The sequence below is a fragment of the Mycteria americana genome, chromosome 4 (assembly GCF_035582795.1).
Source record: "Mycteria americana isolate JAX WOST 10 ecotype Jacksonville Zoo and Gardens chromosome 4, USCA_MyAme_1.0, whole genome shotgun sequence".
NCBI lineage: Eukaryota > Metazoa > Chordata > Aves > Ciconiiformes > Ciconiidae > Mycteria > Mycteria americana.
This window is the reverse complement of record NC_134368.1, coordinates 27807156-27829176: the sequence shown is the minus strand read 5'-3', so window position 1 is coordinate 27829176 and position 22021 is coordinate 27807156. Positions and strand designations below refer to the sequence as shown.

General features: G+C 41.6%; 1 protein-coding gene across 7 annotated transcripts in view; it reads right to left on the bottom strand.

Moving 5' to 3' along the window:
• The window catches only part of LIMCH1 (LIM and calponin homology domains 1), a 182406-nt gene that overhangs the window by 106783 nt on the left and 53602 nt on the right, over positions 1 to 22021 (bottom strand). For all 7 annotated transcript variants that reach the window (XM_075499988.1, XM_075499986.1, XM_075499987.1 and 4 more), the window contains exon 2: positions 9200 to 9270. In XM_075499988.1, coding sequence (XP_075356103.1) covers positions 9200 to 9270 — 71 coding nt within the window. The remainder of the gene's footprint in view (positions 1 to 9199; positions 9271 to 22021) is intronic.

Here is a 22021-nt window from a genome sequence, read left to right as displayed (position 1 = left end):
ACGAGTTGTACTGAGACTTTGAATGATCACTTGCTTCTCTGAGTACCTCCCAGCTCCTGCTGACCCTTTCTGATACTAACTCTTTCCTCCAAGGAAGCAGTCCTTTTTCTTGTGCAGTAAAAATCATCAGGGCTCAAGTATACTCATCCTCGTGAGGGTATCAAGGGCGGACACACTGCTCGCTCCTAATGTAAATGTCAAACCCTGGTCTTGCCCCAAACTACCACCAGTTGCAAGCCCAGGTTTTACCAAGCACAAATTTAGTTCAGGTTTTTGTACAGCTGTGTTCTTCAAACATAGAAAATCCTCAAGTGGATGTGCATCTTCTAAAGAGCAAAGCAAAACCTTTATATCACTGGGTACCACATTCTGCTATGCCAAGGTTGGTGAGCTACTGTATAAATGGTCAGAGAGCGGAAGTGTTGAAGTGTTGTTTTTGTTGGGGTTTTTGTTTGTTTGTTTGGAATTTTTCTGGGTTGGGGGGGTTTTATTGGGGGGGGTGGGTGTTTTGAAGTTATCGGTACTATTTTTCGTACTCCTGCATCTAGGAAAACAGATGTCAATGGGACAAGTCCAACTAAGCAGTCCTGAGAAATAACAAAACAGGATGATTTTAAATCTTCTATTATTTTCTCCTTTTTCCTTCCCCTCCAGTAAGATACTGCTAATTTAAGGTCTGCCATCACACAGTGAGGCAATAGTGCTTGAAACAAACCACAAAACAATGTCCTTCAGTACTGTTTTCAAAAGGAGGACGTAGGTACGTTCCCCAAGCTTGACCTTTTTGGTAGCTGGGGTTTGGTGACCAGCAGACATTTTGGAGATGACTGGCAAAACAAGTTTAGGGAGGACTTTTTAAAACTTCAGCTTTCAGCCAACTTGTTTCTCACAGAAATAATTCTGGAGTATTAACAGCTACTTACGCAAGAAGTTAAATGACACAGGGAGGAAAAAAGAAAGAATAGAAATATAAAGACTGTAGTATTTCTTCTATTGAGGCTTTCTGGTGCCTGGTATGACCAGTGTTTCTCTGACATGACCAGAAGGGAGGTACGATAATGAAAACTCAAGGCACTTTTTAACAGTAAAAGGAGCGAAGACATGACAAAAAGTAATACAGATAAAAGAGTTCTTAAAAGAATTCAAACAAAATACGATGAAGGAAAAAAACCCCGACAATCCCACCAAACACCCAAAAGACAATAACCCGAAACAGGATAAAACCAAGCCTCTTCAGGCTCCATCCACAAAACTTGCGTCTCTATACACACAGCTGACCTGTTCTCCAGACCTTTCAGGCTCTCAGCTGGGATTTCTCCCCACCACCCCAGCATTTATGCACCTGTCCTGAGTCTGGACAATCCTCTGTTCTTCACCTTTCAAAGTGCTCCTGCCACTTTCAGTCCAACATCCACATCCCCAGCCTCCCTTTCCCCTGCACCAGGTGCTGGCTTGGACTCTTCCGTAGTTAGCTGTTAGATGAAGCACGGTAAGACAGTGCGTAGAAGCTAAAACCTTAGAGCTGCCTTACCTTATGGAAACAACAGGGCACGATGGAAGCGGGAAGCTGCTCCATCCCCACTATTATAGGGAGAAGCTAGGTCATTTCCTTCCCCCGATAAAAACCAGCTCTGATAGGTATGGGAAGAATCAATTGCTCTATTTGGTGCTGTCCCCAAGGCTTGGCATTCCAGGAGATAAGGTATCTCCACAGCAGGACAGACAAGCTGAAATCAGTACTAGCCACTGTGTGACTAACCTATTAGATCTTCCTGGGGTTGTTTATCACCAGTTAAGAATTTGAAAAACTTCTGCCAGGAAGAGAAGGCGTTTCAGGCAACAGCTGATAAAAGATCTAATGAAAAGCACCAAGACAACTGCCCATGAAATTCTTGCAAGAAAGCGTCAGTTAAGAAAATATTCAGACGATGGCTGCCAAGACCCAGCCTTCAAAAAGACCTTGTTTCTAAGAGGAAATGGAAGAGAAGCACTTTCAGAGAATAAGCTTCAGAAATGCAAAAAAAGAAAAGTTGAAGTGATATGTGTTCACAGATCAATCCAGGCTGGAGGGATAGGTATCCAACAGAGCTCTTTGCTCAAGTAACAGATCATATTCCTAAAAAGAAAAGCTGACTAATGGCCTGATCTTAAAGTAAAAGGGCATTTCATATTTGAGAGTTCAGGAAATTCTATCCACACTAAAACTTCAGAGACATTTCTCTTTTTAAATTAAGTTTTACAGATTCACATTCTAACAAGCAGCCTTTCAGCACTTGATAATTATTAGCCCAGACAGCTTCAGTATCCACATATTTTAAACTCATGCTCTAGTGGCAGCTCCAAAATGCCCCCAAATAGTTGAAAAGGAGAGAAAAATCCACTATTAGTCTTAAAGGTGAACAAATCACATTGAAACACAGCAGACCATGAAAAGTCAAAATATTTTGTTGCAAAGGAAGTGGTAAAGAAGTTTCAAAATATAGAGATGTTCTTGAGGTCACAAAAATATTTTCGGGAAAACATTCTTGAGTGATTGCTAATGATGCCCCTGACATTATTTATTCAGGATCAGATGAACAAGGTGCTTTTTTAACAAGCAGGACAGAACTAACTTTGTCTTATAAAGGGCTTACAGTCCAGTCTGATAAGTAAAAGGTGAATAAAGAACTATGCAAATGTGTAGGATTGAGAAAACAAGTATGCCAAACACAGGATAGCACAGGTCTTGCTCTGCTAAAGACTAAAAATATGAATAAGATAGAGGCCTTGCAAAACAGCTCAAGAAAGGCAACAGGGAAGATTGTGTAAATGCCTTTACAAGCTATTTATACAGAACCTACCACCACAACTGACATGAAGAGCATCCCATGCACCTATAGATTTACAATTCACACATAGTTTTACACTGAGTAGCAATGGCCATGGATAATTGCCCAAAGTACATGTCCAATATAATTTTTTAAACATACACTCTTGGAAAGCTGAAACCTCTCACAGGATTACCTTGCTTTGCACTTGAGGAACACGCCATTTGAATGGGTCAGTGTTCCACAGTCTCTGGCCCTGTCAATTACCAAGCTCCACTGAAAAAACTCTACTATTTAGTCTGCTGAGATGCATTTTTTTTTTTTTTAACATAAATACAAAGACAGGCCATTCTAGGTGTACTCAAGCATGCCCCTCAATGACTATTCTCCTCTTCTCATGCACACAGCTGAGCATTATGGTTTATGTTACCTTTGACCTCTCACCTAAACTGTACTAACAAATAGCTCTTCATAATAACACGGCAATAAAACCTAAAGATTAAAAACTGGATTCATATAAAACTGTTTCAAATGTCCTCACATGAACCTAAATCTTAATGCTTAATGAGCCTTGGAGCCCGTCTCTCTAAGCTGGAGACATGCCAAATCCATGATGCTGATAATGTTTTGGCTTTACAACGCAGAGCCTGAAAACCACGGGAGAACACCAATCCCTTCTCACCTCAAGGCATGGGTCACATTCAAAACTTCGAGTATGCCTATGAAACTCAAATACCTTCTTAGTTTCCAGGAACAGGAAATTCAAGCAAAAGCCTAATTAAGCGTAAGGGCTGGGCGTGCACCAACTTCTCCAGTCAGGTATCTGGCAAGACAAGAGTCTCTGCACTGTACACTACACAGCCAAGTGCTGAACTGATGCCAGGCCTATACCACTGACAGACAAGTAGAATAACATATCTGCAAAGACGACTGAGTATTTGTTTTCCCCTACCAGGTCTCCATAAGTGGCATGGCAATTTTACAGAAGTGACATTAACTTACAAGAAGAATGTGATTTTTAAACAGCCAAACAACTGAAACACCATACATACAGTGAAGGCTGTTCTCCATACCTAACGGTACCACTGACTCAGAAGACAAAGTTTTACTATTCCATAGCATTACACTTGCACTGATCTGGCACATATCCAGCCCTTGCTGAAAACAGCATTCATGTCAGCCCAAAGCTTGGTCAGATGCACTATAACCATGATGCAAGCCCAAAGAAACTCTGCTCTCTGAGAAAAAGCAGCTCATTCATCACCAGTGACATGAAGAACACAGGCTAAGGAGACTTCTTATTTATAGAAGAAAATTATTCTCATGACAGAGTAAATGATAAATTCCATTAAGTAATTCTTGATCACAATCACTTCCAGCTCACTCAGATTTATAGTCACACTTCACTTTTTCTTTAAATACTGTTAAAATAATCCATGTGCATGACTAACTTCTCACTTTTTTTTTTTAATTTAAAAGTAAAACCTAAAAACTTTCTTATACTTTTTAAGAGCATATATTCCTAGCATGCACAGCTGAAAGGAATTGCCTTTCCTAGATATTGTCCTACATAAGAAAAAGTGTAAAACTTTTTCCTTAATACACTGTACATACCCTATTTTACCAAGATTACTTAAAAGCAGTAAAATACCTTCGTATCTGCTCTTTCAAAAAATAACAAAAAAGTTACAGAATCAAAAGAATCTTGGTTTCAAACAATAAGCATAGTTTCTGCACATCTTACTAAGCTACATAACACCACGTGCTAATATACAAAATAAGTGTCTCTAAGAAACAAAGAAAAGTTGGGGAAAATGCTCATAAGTTGGTATCCAGAACTGTATATGCAAGTGATATCCATCTTTAACCACGTACAGTTTTTCCTCTTGTACTTTTATATGTTTACGCCATGACTTCTCAAGGTATGCAGTTAGATATTCATTAGAACTTCCGTGCTCGAGAAGAAACAAAGATCTATTATGCCTGCATTTACTGCTATAAATTGATTTACATACATACATACAACAGCCATGCAGCTAAACTGTTCTACATACACAACCCAAAGGTCTTACACACAAACATGACGCTGTTGAACTCCACCACAAAGCCAAATCATTTCTGCTGATACCTAAATCTGGATTTGGTTTGAGTTTGTGGTTTGAAGTCCTTTGCCCAGGATCCATGTCCCAGCTGTTGTTGTTACTCCTCTTTATGGTTTGGTCCTATTCCTGACATTAGACTCTTATTACCAGTAATACAAACTTTCAGAGTGGCTGGACTCCTCGTACCGCTTGATTCCAGAGAAAGCTTGAGAGAAAAATGATCCCAATTGCATGTCAGACATGCTTACAGATATATTGGATATATATCACCCTTGGATAGTCATATCAAAGGAAGTAAATAACTTGGATTTTCCAAGTCTCACATCCCCACAGAGACCTCTCTAGCTGATGAATACCCAATTTGAAAGAAAGAATCCTGCAGTAGAAGAGCTAGGCAAGGGGAGGTGGACGGCCAGGAGAATGGAAAGGAACTGCTCACCTTAAAACCACACTTGCAAGAATATTAGAGCAGTAACAACTGGGCAAGGTTGCAGGAAGATGTATGCATTTTTGTCTTCATGTAGTGATTTTTAAACTTATTAATAGCAATTATTGCATGGTTAGAAATAAAAGCGACTTCAACTTCTTTATCTGCTGTTTCGGAAAAGCAACAGAAGTACCCAAGTCAGTGGGGCAGGCAGATGGAGACAGCATATACTTCTTTTGCAATCAACCTTCAGTCAAATGTCTGAATCCATAAAATAGGAACACCTAACCATTGCAACAACCAGATCTAACTTATTCCTGATTAATCCTCTAGCTTCTCTGGGTCAAACCTGAATGCTAAAGCTATGTAGCAAGAAAAAAGAAAACCAAGAACACATGCTGGAGCAGAAACTGGGGATTTCTAGTGATATTTCCTGCTACTGGTGGTGTATTCCTGCCTCATATAGCTTTCCACCATGTCCCCAGGAGGGCACATTTGCCCACCCATGCAGAAGCGTAGCCAGGAAACTCCTCCGTCTTTGCCTATGATGATTTAATACACAAAGCAAGAACAGAGCAAGAATTGCCTTCGCCTAGCTGTCATGTCCCTTGCTGAAATCACCATCTGCACTGATGTCAGACAGCTATGCTGAAAAGCCGTGAGCTCATTTCAGACAAACAGAAGTCATAGTCACTGGCTTCTCAGCACAGCTGGATGAACAAGTAGAGCCGGCACTGTCAGGACAACTGCACAAGTGGGCTTTCAAATACCCAGAAAGAAGGAAGGGCTTGTGTTACTCTCATCTGTCAGCTTGCCGCTTTATGGCATCCTGCATTGTTTAAATATGCTCCTCCGCTCCCGAGTTGAGCGCGGCAAGCTATGAAAGTGTCGTAACAAGGCCAGATCTAGATGCCAGCCGCAGCATAAGCGCTACCAGAGAGGCAGGCACGAGGCTTGCGGGTGCCTGTGGCTAGCACACGCATGCAGGGCTGCTCTGCTAGTCAGGCTGGTGGTCCACAACACGTCCCTCCCAAGAGTCCAAGCTTTTGGCATTGCACAGTTGTATTAGTTTTCATTTATTAAAACATATGGATAGTTGCTAGACGTGAATGAATTGTTTATAACCAGTGTAGTGATGTCTGCCTGAGTTTCCAGGATGTGTAGGCCATAGACATCAGGATCAACTGGAAGGAAGCCTGGCATTTCTGTGCCTAAAGCTCCAACAATCGTACTCTAGACACAGACAAAGATTTCCCCTGTGCCATTTTGCACATGGCTTGTCTGACCGTTTGGGGAATGGACTCTGGCATGGTGGCTAACCCCCATCCCCTCCCTTCTGCAAAATGCCTGCAAAGCCAGAGGGTAGCTTGAGACATGTTTGGGAGACTTGGGGCACAGTGGCTGTGTGCCCATTCCTGACATTAGTTTCCAGTCCTCTAGCTGCTGGGATCCCTCAGGAGCCGAGTTCTCTTTCAGGCCTCATCACAAAATACAACAGGCAAGGAAAATACCGAAACAGCCATGTAGAAGTAAGCACCATTCCACGCTCACATGGACATCACCCACACAAGTGTCTGGCTATGAGTTGTCACTTAATGACACCTGCAGTGAGTACTGTCCTGTAGAGATAAACTGAGGCAAGTTTAGCTTCTCCCTAAAATTTCAACAAATCAGATAAACCAGACCAAAGGCAATGAATTCTTCCATTTTCAGAAACTTAAGACAGCTATAATTTCTTTCTTGCCTTCAGTAGCTTATCAGACACCTTGAGATCAGACTGTCATTTACTTGTTGAGGTCAGCTGTGACGCAAACACAACAGATTGGAAAGAGGTTGAGAGAGCGCTTAAATATCGCTAGATTTTGTTCATGAGGTACCCAGGCAGGTCTCTGATAAGCCAGAAAACTCCTGTTACAGAGACAATATTGCCTGTGGCAGTTTTGCTAGCACTTCTTCACGGAGCAAGAGATAAAAAATTAACTATCAGTGCTTCACCTGCCGAAAACCTGTGCTTTTTGAAGAGGCATTATGAGCTCCCAGTGTTACACCCCAAATTTCTGTTGAGTGGACTCAGAACGAGTGAGGAGCACGCTCCTATTGTTGGCCTCATAATTTGTTCATCATCAGAAAGGCAAACTTGAAGACCAGACTGGTAGCTCTCTGGTTAATGCTCTGTAGCCTATGGAGTTTTACCCACTAGCCACAGCTGCCAGGAGTGGGACGCAATACAAACATCATGGCCTCTCACATCTGAGGTTGAGGAGACAGATCCCTTCAGATTGGTTTACACTGATCCACAGGTGGTAAACAAAGACAAGCAATTTGCCCAACATCACAGAGCAATTTAGTAGCATAACCAAGTGGTGTCCCTTGACCTGCTTATTACTGGAGCTCACAACCCCTTAAGAAATACACATTTATGCATTTCATTAGCCAAACATTAGTTAGTTAAGCTTTACATCTTAAAGATTTACAGCATTTAAATCAGACTACCTCTGCTTGCTTGCAGATAAGATTACAATCTAATCTTGAAACACACATCCCTTATTTTTCATGCAACACAATTCAATCTTAGCATTTAAAGAGCACTGTGAAATGATTCAGCACACAGTACTTCCCTTGAACAGAGGAGAGAGATCTTGTGCAAGAGGCAACACTTAAATACAAAGAGGTAAACTACATGCTCCTTCCGAGTTACACAACTTTTGATCAACAATAACAACTATTTCCCTCCTCCCAAAGCCACTCCTCCACAAAGACATGCAACTACAATCAAACCAGATCGTAACATTTCCTTTATGGTTTTTTTTTCCCCTTTAACAGCTCAAGTTAAAGCTGTATGATTAATGACACCAGTGAGATATACAATAGTATTTACACAGGTAGGTTTCAAAGCTATCGTAAGACACCTAGAGCTGAGTTACAGGATATTAGCTCAACTCTACTGCTGAAAACAGTTTCCAAGTTCCAGTACCTTTTGTAGTATAAAACTTAACCAACAGCTGCAACAGTCCAGCTAAACATCTCGGGAGATCTCATTTATAAATTTCCATATGCATTCAGTTCTGCACAAGCTTTGTCCTTCTGGTGTGCAAAGACAGCTTTTACCAACTTCAGTGACAACCCTGCATGCCCAGGGACAGAAATTGGTCCATACAGGTGATTCAGATCCCAAACTCCTGACATCCTGCATGGGATTTGCAAAGAACTACAGGCATTAGGGCACACTTCCAAATTGCTCTTAAAAGTCACCAGCTTTGGCATCTAAGCCCACGACATGCTTTTGGGAGACTCTGCCTAAAAACTAGCGATTAAAAGCAGAGAGAAACGTGCAAAAGCTAACTTGCGTCTCTTGTCCAAAAATTACAAAACACATCATTCAAATACACCTTTAGGTAAAATTTAGAGGATGCTTAAGCTTTCCAGAAACTATAAAAGCCGCTGAGTATTGATGGTATTCAGATGGCTAACTCTTGACAGTGCTCGGACCTGGAGTTGGTCCAAAACGCCTCACTGTAGCAGAGACGTCCACAGGCAGGTGTGGAACACCATTTGCCAATCTGTGGTTAACATCTTTAAATAAAAGGAAACCTAAAAGCAAACATCATTTTTACTTTACATAACTCAACTAAGGAGCTGGGGTGGAGTGAGGGAAGCACTTTGCAAAACCTGTTTTCTTTAAGCCACATTTCAATCCTCACCGTAACAATAGCTTTGGCACTGAAACGATGCTGCAGTGAAATACCAGGGTGCACAACGTCAAAACTCGCAGAAGGAAACCAACAACTGGACATACTAGTTAAAGTTCATTTCAGTTTTAGTCAAGATTGTATTCAAGGCTCAAAGCGGTAAGTGTTACTTACTCACACAGAAGAATGCCGTTTTCTAATCCAGAACGAAAATCTTTCTCACCAAAACTTCTGCCCGTCACTTGCTGCAAAAGAGTAGGGGGAAAGAGAAGAGTGACATCTATTAGAAGGTGTACTCTACAAGAGCAGTTCATAACATTCAGCTAAAGCATCTGCTGCACAGGAGACATCTGAGCTTTACAGGCCTTGACAAAGGACCAAGTTGTGTCCATCAACCAGCTTCCTCCTTCCCGTTTCATCGAGCTATTTAACACATAGAACAAAGTTTTTGCTCTGGCCAGTGCAATTACAGATTATAACTGAGCTCTTTTGTAGCAGTAAAAAACAAAAACTACAAACCAAAAACTACAATGTAAACTTCAGAATATTTTTAAAATTACGGTGTTTTGAATTTTAAAACTATTGTAAGTAGACAAACTATGTATTTTTTACTGCTTTTTTTGCATCATGTTAAAAATCTTGTACTGTGCTTGAACTTTAGGCCTTTAACCTATCACCTCTGTAGAATAAGCAAAGTCAATTGGAAGCGCTCGCATGAGCTTTAGCCCTTCAGACACACACCACAATACTCCTGGTCATATCAAATGACATTTCACATCATGAAGGCAACTGTGAGTGTGAATACAAATCGGTGGAAGCTAAGGTTTAGGCTCCTGCTCACAGTCTGCAGCCTGTCAGGGATGCTTGGACCAGGAGGTGCATTCTCCGTTACAAGCTCTTAAGCCAGTCTGTGCTGCTTAGGGGTCTAGGACCATCTAGGAACCGTCTAGGAATCCCAGTCTCGCCTGAGGGTGCCGGATGCTACGAGCATGACTGAACCCCCGTTTATGACTCACTACCATGTTGACAATGGCTTGCCATTCATCCTCAAATCATTCTCGACAGATGACGTGTTCAGTTAAAAGTAAAGAATACTTTTTATTACCACCAACAAATATATAAAAATAGTTGCTATGTTTAGAGAGTGCTGAACAGAAACGAAACAAAGCAAAAAAAGCCTGCCTAGTTTTTAATTGTCCTCCAGGAGGTCTTCTCCTCACCCAGCCAAAACATTTACCGGATGCTTATAGAATTCTCATGGCTCGCATCCAATCTTTCAGCAAGACCCTTGCTCTGGGCGTTGCTTCCACCATAGAGAATAGTGACTTGGGGACACATCTGTCCTTACATCCCCATTTTCTCCTTGCTGTTCCATTCAGATACAAGACCCTTCCCCTCCCAGTTTCCTGTCATAAAGACAGCAATTTATAAAAACTGACAAGTTTGGCACTTTCCCACGGGATTAGCGAATGCACTGGCTTCACAAATGCTGGTTATAGCTACACACAGTCTTAGACAGAGAACAACACTTTTTTTGAATTGAAGTGCAAATGCAAAGCCTAAAACCTAATCCCCCACTTAATTATAAACATATTGGGTTTTTCAATGTGAAGAAGGAACTTCTCCCAGCAAACTGGTACGACAGTGTGCAAACTTTAACACCCCATACTCTGAAAAGTGTATCATAAAGACATCAGGTGACAAGCATATTTTATGCAAATACATAAAGTAGAACAAGGCACTGGGTTGCCCTCATACCTCAGAAGAAACCAGATGCAATTTGCCAGTAGTAAATGACCTCTAATCATTTAAACTATCTCTAATCATAGTAAATCATCTCTCATCTTGATCCGCTGGGACAGAGGGAAATCATGGCAATAAAACCATTAGCATGTGGGATGAACGATAGAGCGAGCACATCAAAACTGACTTTTATTTCATCCATAGAATAAAGTACAGTACAGAAAGGAGTAGGAAGAGCTATTTCATAACAGCCTGACTCGTAGTGGGTTTTTCATATATGCAGAAAAAAAAATATAATATAGTCATCTTATTTCACTCCTCAACATCAAACATTCCAGCTATGGAAGTCAGTCTTCTTATGTGTTTGTTGAACACCCTCACTCAGCAGGGAGCAGTACTGAAACTGTTAACACAGCTCAGGTAAGAACCTACCTGCCAAAAGCTGTCACCTGAGTATTGCTGTCACTACTGCTGATGTAGGAAGGTTTCATACATACTTTCTGGCCGCATGAATAAAATCATGAAATGCAAATGCACAGCTGGAACAACGATTCATCCAGCAAGAGGTACAACAAAAACTGACAGCAGGTGAGGAAAGACAGGAAGGTCCAGGAACAGTGCATGTCTGTCTGAAAAGGAACTGGAAGTAAATGAGGCATGGAAAAGTTTATGCCTATTCTAGATGATCCAGCTGCAGAGGGGAAACATTAATCAGCTACAAGTCTCCTGATTTAGCCAATTAAAATGTAAGAACAGTTCAACAGAGAAAGGCTAGCAACTAAAAATAAGCATGAAAATGACATTATAAATGACAAAGATAACCCAAAAGGGGACCGAGAGGAGCAAGAAGCCAGGTCCACCTTTTCCAGAGGAAATTAGAGCTCAGTTTCTTGGTGTACGCACACACTCTCGCACCCTGCCGTCTGCAGGAGGCCGCTTTGGGCCATACGCTGAAGAACAACTACAGCAGGCCCACAGGCCAGCCTCCTGCGCGCGTCCGAGATAACCTTTGCTCAGGCACTGACAGCGGGAGGAGCGAGGCTTTAAAGTGACTTCAAGCAAAAGGACTGGCACTCTCATATTTGCAGAGTCCTGCATAGCTAAGTGCATACCAAAGTTTGCCCCAACCCACGTAAAAAGGAAAGCGCGTGCATTAGCCATGGTATCACAAAAACGTTGCATGTGCCACAGGATCGTGTTCATGTTGTTAATCTAAGCGCTGGTCTGTTCCTACTAGCCTTTCTTCTTCCATCCCTGGAAAAAAGCCTCCAGTTTGACTGCTGCATGAAAGCCCCAGGTCAAAGGTACAGACCAGCACACTTGGGCAATACAGGAGGAAGCAGGGTACATGGAAGAGTTCCCTATTCACTTCTGCAATGCCAGCACATTGTAATTCTCTGCAGTGCAGGGGTACAAAAGTTAGAACGATTAAAGGCGAAACACAAGCTGTATCCTACTAATGATTACTAAAAAAAGCCTGCCACTTCTTTAATAAGTTCTATAAAGCTGAGAGGAAAAGAGCTGCCTTTCCATAGCGTATTGTAAGTTAAAAAATAGAGAACAGAAGGGAAACACAATATAATTTATTGCTGTGCTTCATTTATGTGAGGAGGAGTTGTTTTTATTCATCATCTGGATGATATTTTCTTCTCTGTAAAAAGCTGCAAGCATTTTCAACCAGGGCAATTATTTGACTGCTGGATGCGTTTCTCAGTTTTCCTGACACTTAACAACCCAGAAAACAAACCTAAAATGAATAATAAAAGTTTTTCCAAAAGGAATATTAGGAGACTAAACCACAGCACGCTGACTCTCTATCACAAGCTTATGGCAACAACTTTAATATGTATTTACACACAGTAACACTTCTTATATACAGTATTGTTGCTGATTAACTCCTTTGTTCTTTGCAGTTACGCATGCCACTAAATTTATGTCATCAAGGATGGCTGTCATCCAGCCACTAACCAGTGCCATATTACACAACTCTATTTTCACTAAGCTTCAGTTTACATTGTTTTCCTTGCATTTTGTATTGCTGCTGGTGCTTCCTGAGATGGAGCTTGCAAAGTCTCTGGTGTCAAAACAGCTTAAGGGCATGAAAAAGAAAAGGTGACAAATTAGTGAGCAGATGCTGGCCTCAGGTGAAATTTATCTCGGCCAACAAGATGTAAGTGGCTGAACAAACACAAATTCATCAGGGACAACACTTTGAAAATAGTTAGCTTCTTTTCTATGTGCACATCTGAAAATAGCATGTTAGGCAGTGAACAAAAATATAGACACAGCAGGGAGAGGTCTTTGTTACTCATTACACATTTTGGAGAGCTTGTGAAGCATGACAGCAAGAAAGATTTTCAAAAAGTTTGGTAGGCTGTTCATTTCTTTGTACATGGGTACGCTGCATTTCAGTTTTGTACAACCGCTATTTTCCGCTAAATAATTTTCTACTTACAAGAAAAAAGCCCACCCTGCTACTTAACTAGAAAACATACTGCTTTTACTTCAGGGACATGTAAAAGTAAGGCTTAAACTGTAATAATCACAGGTATGTAAATAGAAAGCATTGGATCATATAAGCGGTAGGGAACACAAACCACCAAAAGAAGCACGACAGTTTTTAGGGCATCAGGATTTGGTGCCTCTAAAGTAATGAATCCTACTTCCCCATTTCTGACATATCATTTGAGCTAATAACATGAATATACAAGTTAAATTCCTTTTTCATGTAGCATAGACAAGAGATTTCTGAACTAAACAACACTGAAAAACGTAAAGCCAGCTTTACATTTGCAGACCAGAATTGTACCACATTGCCATGGCAGCACAATGGGACTTGGAGACCCTTCACCGGCTCCTGGTTCTACCATGTCCTGCACATGCGATGGTTTGCTCTGTCTGCAAAAGTGGACAGAACACATCATCTAGGCATGAGCTCCCTCCCTCTTACTCCCCAGCACAGGGATTTAAATTGCTAAAATTAGAGCAATATACGCCAGTCCTAAACAGCTTTATTACAAACATTAGGAAGCTAGCTGATTTAGCACAGACAAACTTGAAGACTGCATGAATGGAGCTTCCCAAGAGCAACAAACACTGGTCTAGGCATACCTGCCTTCCAGGAAAGCTGAATGATGACAAGCACTCTGCACAAAGCTTTCCAAGGCATTACAGTATTGAGGTAATTTACTACTAAAATCAATAAAAGGGTGAACAACTTAAATATCTTTAGTGTGTATTTCTACTCTCAAGGACAAAACCAGCATGAGCTCAGAATGACTAATGTAGCCAGCAATGAACCACCTGAAATTCTGTGGTATGGAACTTGAAAATTTAAAGAATGCATGGGAGGAAGGGGGGAGATTTCACACTTGGGTAGCAAGATTAATCTGCAAAGAAAGCACTTAACATTATTTATTTTTAGATCTTCCACTTTCTGGTCACTTAAGTTTAACTGCAATTTGCAAAGTTAACTAGCCATGCTGAGGTCCCCTTTGTTCTTTTTCTCTGGCTATTCACCCTCCTACTATTCTTTAAAGAGCCAGGGAGTTGACTTGCTCTTTTTCACATTTCATAGGAACTCTTTTTAATTTTCTAGCAACAACAGAATAAAATAGCGGATAGCATATTCTCCTCCATTTGCTTTAAATTTCCATCTGCCACACTGTCAGTTGGGTTAACTGACAGTTTGGTGTCAACATATAGCATGGGAGAACCATACCCACTGACACAAACATACTCCCAATGCCTTTGGTGGACCCAATTTTAAGTCCTCACCAAATGAACGATTTCTTTGCTATAGGATGCAACTGAGTGCATTTTCTTTTCCATGAAGGGAGATACAACTAAAAAACCCGCAACCACTGATTTTTTCCAATTCTTTGCATAGTTTAGTGAGGAAATGATCCTATGAATGGACACATGCATTTATATTTAATGTGTAGACTAGAAGAACAGATTCAGTCAGTACTCCATTTAGGAAACATGACAAAAGAAACACAGAAAGAAGAGTAGAACAAATGCACCGGACACAAATTTCCACACCAGGCCTCCACCATCCTCGTTCTTCCTATTAAACAAGAATTCACCCAGATGAAGACAACAGAGCTCCATTGACACTCAAGACAAACCACAAGCCAACTCTGAACTGCTACAGAGCAGCACTGCTCTGTTGACCCAGCCCTCGAGTTCCCCCTCAGCGCTTTCGTGTACACCAACAGATAGAAGAGATCAGCCTCACAGCATCGGCGCTACAATTCTGCCTGCTGAAAGGCCAAGACACGATGGGAGAAGACAACTGCAAGCAAACGAGGCTTATTGCTGCCGATAAAGCACAGGCATCACTATATTCCTCCCTTCCCTATTAACATACCGTCGCCATCAGCAGCTATTACCTATCTAAGGCTTTAAAGCCAAGTCTGGGAAAGTCTTGTCCTTACTAATCCTGCCCATCACCAGAGCTTTCCACACTGAAACTCTGCATTGCTAACAGTAGTATTATACACACAGGGTTGCCATACGTTGTTTGGATTTACGATCTTGCAGAGCTACGCACGCTTCTGCCAGGACATCTGGTATTATAATCCTGCTTGGCTGGCAAGCTGCTGAGGAGTGTTAAAATTTCATGATAGAGTAAAATCAGCCTCCTTTTTCATCTCCCTTCCCTAATGCTGTTTGTATACATTCCCAGGTGCATTGCCAAACATCGTAGCCTTCCCTTTGGGGTGGGGCGGGGCAGAAAATGTTTCATTCAAGGTTGAACATTTTGTGGAGAAAGAGAGCAAAGAGCATCAAGAGAGAACTTAAAAGCGCCTTCCGTCAGACTTCTCCTGGCTGCAGCGCAAGCCCTGAAAGCTTCACCTAGCAGCAGGTCATCTGTTACATCAAATTTGTATTTGACAGTCAGTAAATTGGTATTGCATCGTTGTTTTATGGGTAACCAACTTCTTATCTGTACTTCAAGCAGTATTATCAAAATTAGATACCAGATGACAGACATGACAGAACACCCTAAGATACCTGGTTTTAATCAGGGGTTCAATTTAGGGTTCTTTTTATTGCTAAAACAAAAAAAGAAAAGAAAAAAATAAGGTCTCTGAGAAAAAATTATTTCCTGTACTGTGGGATCCATCATCTCTTTTCTAGTTTTAATGTGAATTAAAAAAAGGGGGGTTGTAGTCTCCTGCCATAGATTTATCAGTCAAGTGTTCATCCTCCTCCTTGACTGGAGAGAAGGAGGAATAAAGCATTATTTCAGGAAAATAACTTGTATTTGATGGAAGCTACATCTTACCATAATGATACGTTCTTTAGCTCTCTACTCTTTTCTGTAAAAAGAAGACCCCGTGCAGGTGGTCAGAGGAGCAGAGATCAGGATTAGAATGTACAATGTGGAGCCAACGCGTACAACAAACCAGAAGGCAAGAGCACAGAATGCACCTCCTCAGTCCGAGCCCCTCGTTCAGTCTAGTCCTGGCCGTCTGGGGAGCCTGGCCTCGCTCCTCTACACCGTCTGGAGAAAGCTCCCGGTTCGGCTACCCTTTTTACTACTGCACAACCTATCCCAGTTCGGGGTGAACCAGTACTTAATGGTACTTCCTGCACCTTTGAAGGGAAGAGGAGCAGCTGACTAATAATTACTAGCTATCATAAATACCTTTTCCCAAGGTCTTATTTTCTTACCCAATCAGGCTAAACAAGCAGTCTGCTCATCGAAAAATGAAAGGCTGATTAAAGTTATTATGAATTTTCCAACCTCTTTAGTGCGATCCCCTGGGGCTTGCCACAGGCAGAGAAGCACCTGCACTGCCTTCTATTGTCCCTCTTTAGTTGCATGCCGAAAAAAAGCGTATACAGGGAACTACTCTCAAAAGCAGTAACTGTTGATTTAGCCCTTATTATTTCCCTAACGTGATGCTTCTTGAAGCTGGAATCAGTGCTGATGGAGAGAGATGTAACTCAAGCTCTGGCTACTGAACTCAGAGTAGCTGTCAGACCAACACATGTCAACCTCACATTTTATCACCAAGCCAAAGCTTTTTTAGCAAAGGCCAGGAAAAATTTTTTCCTTTGCCTCAGGTTGATTACACTAGCAACTATCCAGCAAAACAGGAAACTGGGTTTCTGGCCATCTCTAAAAGAGCAAAGAATTAGAACAGACATTGTTTTATCCTTTAACTCCTTTTTCTAGTTGCAGTATTCCATGGTCTTGAAAAACTGCTCTTCCAAAATATATGCTACATTGCATCATCTACATGTTGAAACTGAAGCATCTGCTAATAAAACCTTCTATTTTCTCTCCTCCAGCTTTAGAAAGTTTAGACAGTCCTGAATCAGAAGTGTTTAAAGCTCTGTCAACTAATTACAGCTGCAGAGGCAGAGCAAAACACAGGCAGCAGACCCCTCATTGAGCCCAAGGTCTTGTCTCACCCTCAAAGCAATGAAGAGATCAACAGCTCTGTAGGAGATGATGGGATCGCTGCAGTATCTAGATTTGTTAATCCCCACTTCACACTGCTCTAACCTATTTTACATTATCGCTGCATTTGTGTTTTACAAGACCACTGTGCTGCTGCTTCTTGGGTGAGTAAATTTTTGACACCAGCACGCTGCTTTTTGCCAGGAATGTGCATCTCGGCAGACAACTTTAAAACTGCACACATTTAAAGCTGGACAGAGGCAGGAATACAAACAGAAGAAGCTCCAAGTTAGAGAGGCCCGACACTAGAAGCACTTCAGCTTGTCATTAACCACTGTCAACAGAGAGACTACCAAAGCTCAGTAATTACTGAGCTTTTGCAATGAAAAATGCCTGCTAGGAGACACCAGCTTCCCTTTTTGAAGAAATTAGGTGTTCACTTGAGCAAACCATTACTGAATTTAACCAACCATTTAGAGATGACAATGTCTTTAGGTCTCAGTGGAGCCTCTGAAATGCTGATGATGAGCATCACTAGGCACCAGTCTACCTTGAAGCTCTTAAATTTAATGTCATCAAGTCACATCAAGACCAGTCCATATGTAAAGTGTCCCATTTACAGTCTGTACAATTTAAATATATATATAAAAACGTATAGCTCAGCAAGGCATTTTAAGACCTGATTCTCCAGACAATAAGCCTGGAAGCCCAGAGCAAGCAAAACAGGAAACTGTCTATGGGGAATAAGTCACTTCATACAGACACCACCGAAAAGCATAGCTCTATCTACTGTCAATATGACTCTGGAAAACTTTGCTCCTTTCAAATAAAAGGGAAAGAGGAAAAAAACCACAACACTTTCAAGGGCAATATCCAAGCTCCTTGCATGTTCCCTCTGAACTCTGGATCATCACTTGGCACGTTCTCCAGCAGGAACAGAGCTGCGTGCCACAGCTTTGCAGTCACTTGCAAACAAACCACAGAGCTACCAGCTTCTAAACAGGAAAAAATGTGCATTTTAAAAATCACAGAATGAAGAAAAATTATCCACTTTCCTGCAGACAGAAGGCTAACCTTAATTTAGTCATATACTTTTGAGGCCTTCATTAATAACTCTTTGGAAGTAGGTCTATTTTGTTCCTGCCTCTCTATAGAGACAGAGTTAAGGAAAAGCATTCACATTCTGAATACTTTTCCAGCTAAGCCAGTTTTTAAACACCATTTGGCCACTGAGCGAGGGTGGAGCTATATTCATAGTGCTGCCAGGGAGCAACACGGGCCATCTGCTCCCTAAGGGCTGGCAAGCCAGGAGAGGAGGGTGGCCCTAGCACAGGCTGTGTCCTCACTGCTGGGGGACAGTCGCACAGTGCATGAACTGGAAGGTAAAGCCAGGTATGAGTAATAAGGTCCATCCAGACACGGCAAAATGATGAACTGGGTCTGGGGTCTGTCCAAGGAGTCCAGCAAAAGGAGACGGAGCCAGAGACAGAACTGGAAACAAGGCTAGAATGTGGGTCCAAAGTTCATCCCGGAGCCAGGACCAGAGACAAGGAATGGACACAACCTACAACATACGTACAAGGGGTCCATCCAGGAGACAAGCTACCCACAGCATTATGCTGCGCACCAACAGCGACGGCTCCAGAAGCACCAGCTCTGAAGCCATGACAAACCTGACCAAGGAGCAAGAAATAGAATGAGCAACCAGAAGGCTCGCTCTGCAAATACCATCTCTGCTGCCAGATACTCCAGACACCAACAGAAATGGTAGTACCCCCTGCAATCCATGACAACTACTGGTTATCAACAACACTGATTCACTTTACCCAACTTACTGCAATGGAAAACCCCCTTTCTTCTCCCCCTTTCTTCATGCACATCTTGCATGACAACTGGAGTAACACATCCACAAAGAGAATGCTGCCGTAAGGGAAGAAACAAACAGAAAAGAAATCGGAAGGTATGGTGAAACAGAACAACTATTTCTCTCCGAATTATGACAACATTACAAGCAGAACAGAAAGCCTACTGCAGCCTCTACTGGAGTAAACTGGTTTTCTGTTCTCCCCCACTTTGCACCATGCCTCCTGTGTCCCAAACCCTGGAGAGGCAATAGCCCTGCAGAAGGCAATAGTGGCTGCCATTAATGCTCCACAGAAGAAAAACACTTAAGAATAGCTAGAATCAACTGACATTTTAGAGCAAGTGGACTTCATATGGTGGTAGATTTGACTGCCTTTAAATAGAAGAGAAAGTACTTCTGTAAGATTTGAAATCACAGCCTGCTCTTGAAAAGGCACTTCTAAGAGCAGCCATCAGCTTAGATAAAACTGAGAAGAAGAACCTCCTATTCTTTTTTCCCCATTCTGCAAGATTTACTTCTCTCCCCTCCTCCTCCCAACCCCCCCAAAATTACGTTTTTCCCCAACTGAAGAATGTTTAGACCTATCTTTCAGCAGATTGCTCCCACAAGAGATAGCGGTCTTGCAGTGCATAACGAGTCCTAGAACTGAAGGCCATTTTTCCTTCATCCTATTTAGCTGGAATAGGGCAGTTACACGCAGGTACCAATAGAGTTTTCTGCTAAATGGAATTCATAAATCAGCATTGTTGTCCCCTGCAATGATAAACACGCCACTCACAGATCCAGAGCATCAAATCAAGACCTATTTACAAGGTTGCCCCTGAGACAGCAAACGGCAACGTTACACAGGGTGGGTTGTTGCTATTTTCTCCCCTGCTGCTGCAGATACAGGGAGTCTTTGTTTGGAGGACATTGAGAACAGAGGGAGAAAGGGAGGAGGATTGATGATGCTTACAACAATAACAAACACTGCTCTTTTCTATTGCTAGAGCACCTGCTGCCTCCATGAGTTCAGGCTCATCCATTATGCAGCACGCCAGCAGCGACAGCTCCAGAAGCACCAGCTCTGAAGCCACGACAGACCTGGCCAAGGAGCAAGGCGCAGAACAGCAACCTCTCATTATCAAATCAATGAGCTGCACTAGCGCTCCTTCTCTTCCCTGTTTATTGCTGGGTGAAACAAATAGTAGGAACAATTAGATTAAGCATCTGGTTCAAATAGACAGAGGAATAAAAGAAATTTGCCTTCAACAAAATCCATCAATTTAGCCTTGTAGTACATAAATTCCTGAAGAGAGAAGAAAGCCCGACAACTATTTTAATTGCTGTTACTTTTATTTTTACTGTTAGTGGAAACCATGTAAGGTCTAAAATGGATTGAAAGGAATGTAATTATTTCACCGTAATGCTTTAATAGTGGAAAAGGAGCCCATTAAAACATGCTTAACATTTCCAATCTAAACAATAAGAACTGCAAGTTTCAAAACATTTGCTACATTTCTACAATTCCAAGAAATCTTTTGAGTTGGCCGCTTCCCCAGCAGAATCAGACCTGTCCCATGAACATCATCATGCTTCCCTCATGCTACCAATCCGGAGCACCTCACTCATGCCAACAGGGCAACTCAAATGCTACTTTAAACATGAAGCATCAGCAGGACTCAACATTGAAAAGTATATTCAAGTATTATCAGTGTTGGATTGCAAAGCACTTTTCAGAATTAGTTGATTAATTCACAACTTTCAGCTGTCAAAATGAGAGGAAAAAGCATGATTGATTGGAGTTCTTTATCGGGACATTGGTTTTCCATGTACCTCCTGACACTCGTGTACACTGAGCAACCTTCTTCAAATCTGAAATAAATAAAAATCCACAGATCTTGAAACTATTCATTAATTAATCATATGACTATATAAAAAGGGAAATCAAGTTTAAGTTACTTTCCTAAATAAGTTGTTTTCAAATTTCACATATTATTCAAATAGTAGATGAAATTAAAGGCAAATAAATATCATCAACAACTTTCTCTGTTCCTATTAAAAAGCACATGGGCATTCACAATATTATGTGGCACTCAATAATAATATTGTACTTCCAACTGTGGAAGAGCACTCCTGTCTTACAAACAGGAAAATGAACCAGAACCGTCAGAACAGGAATACCTGCCTAATCTACAAGCAAAATTATAGGCTACATAAAAAAAAAACCCCAAAACAAAACCCCAAAAAACCCCACCACAACATACTGCCCCCCCCTCCCCCCAATGTGTTTAAATAATACAGGTATTCTGTGTGTCAGCCAACATTTTTTTGGACAACACCACACAACATTCTTTTGAGAAGGCATTCACTTCTAGGAAAACGTATTTCTCTTCCCTTGTTTTTTAATGTGAAAAGGTACCTGCATGACAGCAGGAGCTTTCTTGCTGAGTTCACATGCTCATATAGTTTTTCAATCCTGACAGTCTCCAAGTGCCCCAAAGCCATAATAAAACCTAAGATGATAACCCCTGTGATGTTTTAAAAGCGAAAGCTCAAGAAGAACCCAAAGCTTCTTTCTCCCCAGCTAAAATTAAAAGTGCCTCTGGCAATCAGCTCACTCTAATAGGTGCAATTCTAAACCCCTCGTGCTAAATATTGCCCAGCTTAGGCTGGAAGAAGCAGTCACCTACGGCAAGCTACCAGGAACAGCTGTCTGGTAACAACCTCTTGTCTGGAATTAAGGACAAGTGTTTAAGACTTCCCACGAGAGGGGAAAAAAGAAAACCACAAAAAAGCAACCAACACAGGTTTATTTGCTACAAAAGCATCAGCTGACACCTCACTGAAATTTGGAGAGTTTCATCTTAACCGTCAATCCAGTTTCTGAACATGCTTCCTAATTTTTCACTCCATGACTAGGGGCAGACTGCTCAGCAGAATATGAAAAGGTTTATACGGAGTTGGAGAGGCCACTGGAAAACCAATGTTA